The sequence below is a fragment of the Pyrus communis genome, chromosome 13 (genome assembly GCF_041283825.1).
Source record: "Pyrus communis isolate YQ-2024b chromosome 13, ASM4128382v1, whole genome shotgun sequence".
Lineage (NCBI taxonomy): Eukaryota > Viridiplantae > Streptophyta > Magnoliopsida > Rosales > Rosaceae > Pyrus > Pyrus communis.
The window spans coordinates 17,581,710-17,592,351 of NC_142577.1; the positions used below are offsets into that span (position 1 = coordinate 17,581,710).

Below are 10,642 nucleotides of genomic sequence, written 5' to 3' on the forward strand. Positions count from 1 at the left end.
ACTGGCCTGCCGAGCTTCACAACCAAAAGGAATGTCACAAGCTAGCACGAATGATCCCTACGTTTGCAGAAGATTGGTGTCTTCTATTTCCTCCTATGTGGATATAGGAAGCTGGATGGAGGATGGATAATTTCTTCGACAACAGATCAGGAATTCATTGTTGGTAAGGTCGTCTATGCCGAAGAAATATTTAAAAATTTCTTTGACTGAGTAAGTCAGGTTTAGGCGTGAAGCAGTTGAAGACCAATTGCTTTAGATGAGTCGAAGTTAAAGTTCTCTGGCCTCAGGATGGCAAAATAGACTTATAGCTAAAGTTGAAATACCCAGAGTGGGCCGTTCTGATGCAAGTTGATTTTTCCAACGGTTGCCTTGGCCAAACAGAACGTAAAGTTGGCAAAGATGGTGGGGCTAAGGGCCAGAGTATGACACTAGCCAGGGCTTTAACCACTGGCATATTTCGGCAAGGCATTTGTTCAACTTGGTACCAAAGATGAACTTGTTGTACCAATAGAACAAGAAGGCCTCGTGTGCAGAAATTCTTGTGCAACTTGGTTACTTCATCTTTTGATACTTCGCCTTGGTTATCTTTTTTCAAAACTTCAAAAATGTGCTCATCGAAGACTGTTTTTAAAATCCAAGTCAAATTGATACCGAGATATAGTGGTATCTATTAGAAAACCAAATGGTGAGGTGCCGAGGATAGTCGTCATGTCTATAACTGTTGGACCAATGGGGTTAAGAGAAAGCACCATAGTGTTGGTGGCCGAGCACCAAAAGCTCATAGTGACCATCAAGAGTTCTTGGTCTATGATGACCTCAATGGTCGAGATGTTAATGGCGTTGAAGATGCCAAGTGACTTCTAGTCGTCGCCGAAGTGTGGTTCCATTCGACTAACCTAAGCAGCCTAGGCTGCAGGAGCCGAAGACCAGGCTCCTTAAGGTTTGGCCAATTCCTATTTCAACCAATCATATCCTTGGAATAAAGGACTCAGGCAGTGGTCATTCAGCATTTCAGTGATGACCTATGGGACATTGTCTTTAAACAAATGACCCAGGATCTGGTGATAGACGACTGAATCTTCTTCAAATCGGAGGGTTTTGATGGCAATTCGGTCAATGAAATCGTGACATTTGTCACATTCTTCTACAAGCTTCGTGATGAAGGTATTGGCAGCCATTGAAGCAAGAGTTTGGAGTTTTTCTGGGTTTCAAAGGTTGGTTCTTTTCTTGGGTGTCAAATCATCAGAAGCAAAGTGTGAGAATTTAGAATTTTGAAAGCGTAAATGAAGAATGAAGCCAGAAGCAGTATTTATAGGCAGATTAGGAAGAAGATAAACGGTCTCAGATTCAAAGCGTAAGTGGTAAATTTGGTCGAAATATTTTTACAATCATTACGGAAATCAAAAATCCAAGCGAAAGGGCTGAAAAACACTCAAATCGGGATTGCACGATTATGTATGGTGACGAACTTTAGGGCATGATCATTATAAAGAGACGTTTCCATGTCTACGCGCCTTAGGTGTGTGGCACATGTATTGCCAAATCTAGACAATCGCAACGAGAAGGCGTCGCGTGTCAAAGCTTTGCGATTATCAAAGACTAACATATAGTGGGAGATCGTGTGTGATAGATGTATCTAAGTGGATGGGGAATATTCATTTTTGCAATGATCTTTTAATCGACCACAAAGTGTAGGCCGAAGGTTTATTTCTTGGTTAATAATGGATCACTTCTTCAAGGTCGAAGTTCAGCCAAATATGGTAAGTCGAAGACCTCAGAAGTGAGGGGGCAATGTTTGGGTCCAAAATAACACTTTGGGCCGAGCTTAGAATTGTTCTTGGCCCAGGAAGGAATATTGGGAATATTCTTTGCCACAGGTCGAGTCTAGTAGAGTTCGGCATAATCCTATCAGGAGATGGTTTGGCCTGGATAAGGTTGAAGTGGTCGAATCCTAGTACGATGAGGATGCTTCATAAGCTAAGGATGCTTTGAGTCAAAAAAGAAGCTAAGAATCAAGGGATGAATCTAAATGATTGAAGAGCTTGGTTCAGAGTCCTATAAGGGTTAAAATTGGTCGAGACCTGATCAGATTGGGTTAAGGAATTCTAGTCTGAGTGAAATTCTACCTCGGAGATGGAGGAAATCACTACTATAAATAGAGAAGGGAGTCATCATTCAAAGCCCCTCTAATTCAACACGCAACTGCCCTACGTAAACATCTCAAACATCTTGAGATTTTTATTTTCTTTTTTCCGCCAACACATCTTTAGTTTAGATAAATAACACTTTGAAGTCAACTGACAACATCTTCAATTTGGAACAACACTGGAGCTGTAGAATCAGCCGACTGAGGAATACCTTTAATTTGGATAAACAACACTACTTCGAGACCAACTGATTACCTATACAAGTCTCCTCTAGCAAGGATTTCTGAGTCCTTGTTGGAATAGGCCATCTCATCAGCTTTCTCAGCAAAGTGAGGTGTTAACAGGCTCAGCACATTGAAAGCAGAGTTTATTTTATGATTAGATATTCACGAATGCATTTTAGAGTTCGGCGCATTCTGATGGCCAAACCACATTTACAATCAAGACACTTATCTCTTTTGAGTATTTGTGTTCGTACAGTCTGGTACCAGTTCGGCGTACTTATATTCTCACAAATATAATTACTGAGGCCGAACTCGGCGCCGACGATTCATGGACTTTGAAGAAACTAACAACCTTGTCTTCAAGCTCTAGAACCCAAAGGCTGAGATGAGTTCTTTCTTCAGCCGTAATCGCAAGACGCAGAAGTAAGCAACGTGCCCAACGCTACATCAACATTCATTTTACTCCCCGGCCGAACTCGACCGACAAGTTGGCACACCCGGCATTCGACTGAAGGACTTGGTTAGCTTATTAATTACTCAGCCTAAATGCCACATAGGCTAATTAGTTTTTAAGGTCAACACACATGCTTACTGATAAGGAAATGGGGAAAGGACATAGATAGATAAGGTGTGAAATTAAAACCGAATTTTTAGGTTAAAATCCTACCAAAGGCGAATTTGAATTACATTATTGCTAGCCTATTTTGAGACTTAACCCGCCATACGAACCCATTAGTGTAAATACTATCGTTTGTTTAACAATAAAAAAATTTGGATGAACTTATAAAAGAAAGTTGACAACAGATGTGCTCTTTATCTTATTCCTACAATAACAAAAACCCATAGTTACTCTATTGCTCAATAACTCATCATAATGGGACACGTTACCTACAAAATTATTTTCCAATATACATGTGCCAGCGTGCCAAGAAAATACGCCATGCAACTAGCAGAAAAGAGAATTAAGTATAAAACCGTAAGAAGCATATGTATGACGTAACTTAACCTTTTTCATCAATATTAGAATGGAGGTAGATTGTCTGCCCTCCTGTTTGGGTGCCCTTCCCATCTCCTCCTATTTGTGCGGTCACGGTTAAGTCACATCAACATTTTATATTCTTATTGCTTTTTGTTTTTTTATCTCTATAAAAAAAATCAATATAAAATATTGATGTGGCTTAACCGTGACCGCACAAAATAGGAGGGGATGGGAAGGGCATCCAAACAGGAGAGTAGACAATCTGCCTCCTATTAGAATGGTCCTCCTCAAAATCATGTTTACTATACAATACAGAAAAATATTCTCAATGAAAATTTAGTAACACTATATTCATTTTTTTTTCTTCTAAAAACGATATTATCTACTTTATAGGGGAGGGATGGGCTTAGCCTCATAATGTGCTAACAATAATGTAGTTCAAAGCGAAAATCGAATTTAAAATCTCTTACTTACAAAAAAAAAATTTAAATAAGAAATACCTCTAAACCGTAATATTATGTGATACATTTTTTTTTTAACTACAATACAAAACTACATTTAACCATTGTACAATTTGTGGGGACAGAATGGACATATATCCCACTGAATGAGACAAGAACAAAATATTTGAGAGCAAATAAAGTCAACTAGACTAGAATTACCGCGACATGGGATCCAAGCTCCTGTGGTGCACATGTTAGGAAATTGGCATTATAGTGAGTTTGAGAAAACTACATAGTGTCACAGCCAAAAAAAATATGGCTTTTCCTACAATTTTTTACTCGACGAATAAAATTTTGTCGGGTAAGGGGACTTTTATCCGATGGCTATTTTAGTTGGTAGGGTAAAAATGATCAGTATTTAGGGTTACTCAAAATCTTTACGAGACAAAAGGCTATTGGAGGGCAAGTCACAAATCATCAAGGAAAATTTTAGTGCGAAGGGAAAAATTGTATGCAATATCTGAAGGTTTGCGCGACGAATCATGTCTTCGTCAACTAGGTTGGCTTTGCCCAACAACAATGTCTATCGGCTAGGTTCTACTGTTGGTGGTCAGATCCTCTGGCTATTGTTGTAGTAAGGTTTTTTAATTAATGTACACGTGTGAAGAAATATCAAAAAAAAAGTTTAAACAGTGCTTGTAATGAGAAGCTCTACAACTTTGTGAAGATGTCAACTCCGAAATTCACCACCATAATCCCATAAATCATAGATTTAAATTTAACCATTGATTGTAATTTACACTTACATTCTTCTTACCAAATTTTATTTTTTCAAATTTTGTTTTTTGAAAACATATTCTTTTAGTGGATGCAAAAAGATGAATGGTTCGGATCGTTGATATCACGTTCAAATTTTTAAGGTTAGTGTAAATATTGCTCGGAGGTTATAAAGTCTCTAGAAAGTATATAACATCGACTCATATTTAATTCGTCGTAGACATCGGAACGTGATATCAACAGTCCGACTGTTCATTTTTCTAACATTCGTTAAAAGATCATGTTTACAAAAGATAAAATCTAAAAAATGAAATACAATGAGAAGAATATAGTGTAAACGACAATCGACAGTTAAATATAAGAGATTATGGATTATGGTCTAATTTCGGAGTTGATTGTATATGTTTTTACATTTTTCACACTTCTACATTAATTATTATGAATTTTTATTAATTTTGCACACAACAATAAACTCTATTTATGAGGGTTTGGAGAGTTTTAAAAATCTAAATGACAATATAACCATCGTGTAAGCATAAAGAATGCAACCACATGCATTTGTATTATTTTCACATTTTTCAAATTATTATTATGAATTTTTAATTTGAACTCCCGCTAAAAACACTATTCACAAGGGTTTGTAGGGTTTTAAAATCCAAACGACGATGTTCCCGTCACTCAAGTGTAGAGGATACGATCACGAGCGTTTGCATAGTTTTTTTCACATTTTTTCACACTTGTAAATTAATTATTTTGAATTTTTAATGTGCTTTCATATTTTTAAATTGCTTTGGTATTTTTAATTTGCTTTGAAATTTTGTAATCTCACTTATGTGAGATCAAATACTTGGCTATTGTAGTAAGATTTTTTGGTAGTTTAAAATTATCAAACTAACTTTTTTCTTATTGGGTTAAAATGGGATACTCATAGGTAAACCTATTAAGAATCCATTATGTGACCTTGTTTGAATTCATTTCTAAAGCATAGCGTAGCGCAACTCTCAATGTCCAATTATAAAACTAGACCAGTATCATATAGTTCCAACATGGCTTTACTAGCGTTGGATGTTGAAATCATCGGCCTTGTTTTCTTTGTTTCTTGAGCTTCGTTTTGGCCCTTTTCTTCACATAGGGAAATAGGATGAAACTAATATTGCTACGAAACGCTCAAGTCTATTCTCTTAGCATGCCAACTATATGGTGAGAGCCCGTATTTTATATTATATTAATGGGTTTTCTTTATATTTATGTCAAATAGGGTTGCATATGTGATAACAAAAGGAAATAGTGGCGTGTATTTGAAATGATGGACACACAATTTTCTAGTTACTTGGAGAACACTCTCTATAGCTAGACTTGTCATGCATTCGGTGTTAACTATATCTTGTATTAGATATATTTGAGGTGCACTCTTTGAAGTGGAGGTGTCATAAGTTTTACCTACACTGGACAAGGGTGTGTGCCTAGTGTTTTAACTAGTAGGTGCTGTCAATATAAGGGAAAAACCTATCCTAATTTGGAACCCTAATATTATGAGGGCAAAAGGTGCTCTTTCATTAGTATAGTTTTCTTACTGTTGGAAGCTACACCCTAACGTGGCACACCAAGGTTTATAGCCATCTACGTGTACATCTTACATTGAGGTTTTAAGGTGCTTGTGAGCACTCTTCGCGTAAAGGAAGATGGCAGGTGTTCGTTCATATTGCATGACACCTTTTGCATGCATTTACTTGACCACCACGTAGTAGATTCGAAGATCATCTAATTCTTTGCCGCCTTAGGTGTCACTGGAACCTTTCCAACCATTTGATCACATCCGCCTTGATAGCCGATTAATCTCCTGTAAATAGGAGCATGCTCCATTGGTTTACATCATGCAAAAGAACGACAGCATGCAGTGCATGCAATATGGTTCTCCTAGGGTGGTAGAGAGATTAGGAAAAGAAACAGAGCTAGGGTTTGAGGGTTTGAAGTGTGTGAAGATGTTAGTTGGGTTGTCTTGCCAAAGTTCAGAATATCAAGGTGAGTGGTTTATTTCAAAATGTTCTTATTTTCGATAAATGAAAACTACGAATTATTGTGGGTTTTATTTAATTTTTAAATATCTCTCTATTTCAAGCCAAGCATGTTGAATTTGGTGGAAATACTTTTGGAGTTATTATATATGGTGATATGTGGTTCATTTGGAAAAGTTTAAGAGCATGAGAACTTTAGTGTTGCATTAATCTGAGGATAAATGTAAAATGCACACAAGGACATTAGGGCGAAATGGCCATTAGGGTTCACGTGGTGAGTTACATTTGATGAAGAATACAATGGACACATAAAGAGATGATGTGATATGAAATTATTTGTGGTTAAAGCTTTTGATCTATGTATGATATATATTTTCTAGCATTTGTAAACAACATCGCTTGACTTGCATACTGCATATTCTAGTCACAGGGCAACGGTAGTTGTTGCTCACCCCTCATCTTTTTATTTTACAGATGAGTTATTTGACAAGATAATTGTTAGACAAGCTGAGATTGTATTAGACGAAAGATTTAAGAGTTTTTATTATTTTGTACACCCTGTAAAGCTTTTGTAGTTATTTTTATAAGAGAAGTTTTGTTTTTGTTATTTATTATTTTTACTTTACGGGTATATTCGTTTGGTATTGGGTCGAACGTCGAAGTAGTTGCGTCATAGCCGAAGGCTTAGTAACCCCCATCCCATTGTTGGCCAAGGCATCTAGTCTCCCTATTGGATGCTTTTACCAGTTGTCTTAGCATCTGCAATGTGGTATATTAAATAGAATAGTAAATAGACCTCCCAACTCGCTCATAATGTGTGATCCGATTAGTTAATGTGTTAATTCGAAATTTGTTATTTTCTTATCATTTCAAGTCGGGTTACCAATTCGTCTAAGAAATTAGAAGAAAAGAAAAACTCTGCCGCCAAAGATTCCAACGCCATTCTGTTCTTAATCTTATTTCCGAGTTTTATATTTAGATTAGCTGCCCAGATATTGTCCAAGCCTGAAACCTCTGTTGTTTGTCTGTCCAAGCCTCGGCAACATTTAAAAAAAAAGCCCCATATGGAGGAAATTAGCCCAACCCATAAGTTTGGCCCAAATATATGAACCAACTTTCAGTCTTGGGATAAAAAAACCCTCGGCTAACAGTATCCAGTCCTAGCGGAGGTCAAACTCCGTTGACCGATGGCCATTTTCCCATTAGCAGCGAGCGAGAGGAGAGATTGAAACCAAAGGAAACACAAACACCCCAACTCTCTGATTTCCTCCGCCCGATTTCCAGTACTCTCCGCCGTAAAAAATCAGTTCTTTCGAGAAACCCACCTCGCAATGTCCGCTGGATTGATTTCCCAGTTCAAGGAAGCGACACAAACGGCAAGGGCCACGCTCCGGCCATGGGGTGAGCTCCTGGAGCCCACCTCACTCAGCCTCCCCTCCAGTCTATCTGACGCGACGACCCGACTCGCCCAGAACTTGACCCACTTCCGCTCCAACTACGCCCTGATCGCCCTGATCGTTCTCTTCCTCAGCCTCCTCTACCACCCGTTCTCCATCATCGTCTTCTTGATTGTCTTCGCGGCGTGGCTCGTGCTCTACTTCTCGCGTGACCAGCCCCTCGAGGTGTTCGGGTTTGTGGTCCCGGACCGAGTCGTGATGGTTGTTCTTGCGGTGGTGACGGTGGTGGCTCTGGTCCTGACTCACGTGTGGGTCAACGTCGTCGTTTCGGGGGTGATTGGGGTCGTTTTGATTGGGCTGCATGCGGTGTTTAGGGGGACGGAGGATCTTGTTATGGACGATCAGGAATCGCCGTATGGGGCTCTGCTCTCGGATGATGCTGACCCAAGTGGGAATTACACCATTATGTGACTGTTTCTCTCCAAATTTTATAAGGTGGGTCCGATTTTGGTTTCCCTTTTTCTTCTAGGTTTTGTTGAAATTCAATTTTGAAATTTTGTTGGGTTTGGTTGGAATTTTGGGTTTTGATTGCTCACAAGAGGGAAGTGTAGGGCTTTAGTTGATATCCTGAATTTGATTACTTCATTGTTATTTGCACTACTCATCTGTTTTCGGAATTTAATTTCGAGTTTATGGTAATTCTTGATTGACTGTATCAAATGTGATTTGCCTCCATTCATGCATTCCCAGTTGCAGAAAATTGCATTGTTGCAGTTGGCATAATGTGTGGCATGATGATACCTTATACCGCATTCATACCGCAATGCTGATATGTGTGTCAGTGGCATATAAATCGTGTACAGAATATGTAAACATGTTCTTCGTAGTACTTATGCAGCCTTTTCGTGCAACTTTATAGTTTTCTGATTGCATCAAAACATTCGGAACGTTGTTTATTTAAGTTGAACATATACCCATAGTTGGAAAATTTTATGTATGAATAATTTACAAACATTTACCTTTCTGTCAACAGTGTCTTTAAAGAATGGGCCCTATTTGAAGATTATGTGATTTTACTCACTATGTACCCCTTATAACTCTTTGCATTTCCTTAGTTCAAATCTTGGTTTGCTACATAGCATTGAAGTTCCTAATCATGTGAACATTTGGCGGTGCAATCGCAAATATACCTTAGCAACTTGTTTCTGGCTATTATTAGTTATACCTGTTATTTCTAGGAGTGCAGTTTGATTTGATCATTTTCATATCTTACTTTCTGACCATACCTCCACAATTGTCAAATAATTTGTTCGTTTTCCTTTTTGGGGTGAATACTGAATAGTAGTTCAACATTTTGCTGTATAGATTGTCAACGTTGTATGAAGATAAAATCAACATCCATCCTACCAATTCATGTCACAATATTTGGTGTCATATGTCGAAACTAGCAGATGTTTGATAATCTGACTCAGCACGATCCATTGAATTTTTTTTTCCTTTGAGTCCTTTCTCCACTTTCATTTTGTAAATTAGAGTTTCTGTCTCGGGGAAATGTATCTTGCATAATTTCTTTTCCTTTGGTGTGTTGTGGTAGCCATTTACCAAATAGAGTAACATTGCAGCACTTGGGAATTAATTTGTCTATGCCGTATGCTTCATCACACATACGTGGGACCGTGACATGATTATAAATATGAAAATCCTCTATCAAGAGTTGTCAGGATTGAATTGAGCTGTATGATTTTTACCCAAACTTGCATTTTTTTTCTGTTCTGATATTGACCCGAGTCTATTTTGTGCATATGACGTTGTGACGTTGTATGTAACAGCAGTTCTTGTTTGAACGTTTTATGTCAAGTGTTGGCTCCCGATGAACTGGAGATGGTGCTAATGCATTTTTGCTTGTTTTATATGTATTTCCCATGTATGCAATGCAGATGGTAGCATTTCTTCGTTCTTCGATCAGGTACCTGTGTCTCAGACAAGCCTCCGATGGGGGTCAACCTCTAACCAACAGATCCAGTTGTGATGTCGTTCTTCCTTCAGAAGTCTGAAATTGTGTATCCACCACCGTAGTTGATGTTCGGCACTTCTTCCCGATTCAAATCACATTTTTTGGGGTTGTATATACCATTGTTTTCTAATCATGCGTCGCATTGTCGGACCGTGCCATCGTGGAATACATTGGAACCTTGCAAATTGTGAAAGTTTAACTGCAAATTTTTGTAGTAATCGTTTATGTATGCTGTGGTGATGCCTTTTCGTTTTCATACGTATTGTAAGTGTATTTTATAGGAAACAAGTTCTGACAATCTGCTTTATGTACTTGAGTCAAAATTAGAAATAAACCAAAAGGATTATTTTTATTACAAATAGTCCTTAAAATTGATTTACCCTATCAAAATAGTTGTTGAATTAGAAAACCAATTAATGTCATTCCTGAAATTTACCACCAAACATCAATGTCGTTCTTACTGTTTAATTCTGCCAAATTTTCTGTTACTGTGTTGATATGGCACACATGTAACCTTACCACTCTAATGATATGATGCCATGTGGATTTTACAAAAGAAAGTTTAAAAAATATTTTAAAATTCATTAAAAAACCGGCCAAGAAGAACGAACCCAGCCGCTCCGCCATCCTGAACCCCAAGCAGCCC

General features: G+C 38.0%; 1 protein-coding gene across 1 annotated transcript; it reads left to right on the forward strand.

The window, feature by feature from the left end:
• The first annotated feature begins 7,745 nt into the window (after positions 1 to 7,745).
• Positions 7,746 to 10,355, forward strand: LOC137737836 (PRA1 family protein D). Its single transcript, XM_068477405.2, has 2 exons — positions 7,746 to 8,477; positions 9,920 to 10,355. Exon 1 carries the CDS (start codon positions 7,917 to 7,919, stop codon positions 8,451 to 8,453), a length of 537 nt encoding a protein of 178 aa, XP_068333506.1. The 5' UTR covers positions 7,746 to 7,916; the 3' UTR covers positions 8,454 to 8,477; positions 9,920 to 10,355.
• Positions 10,356 to 10,642: the final 287 nt, after the last annotated feature.

What these genes read in the sequence shown, in the direction of transcription:
- LOC137737836 (XM_068477405.2), top strand. Translation starts at nt 7,917, where the DNA reads ATGTCCGCTGGATTGATTTCCCAGTTCAAGGAAGCGACACAAACGGCA.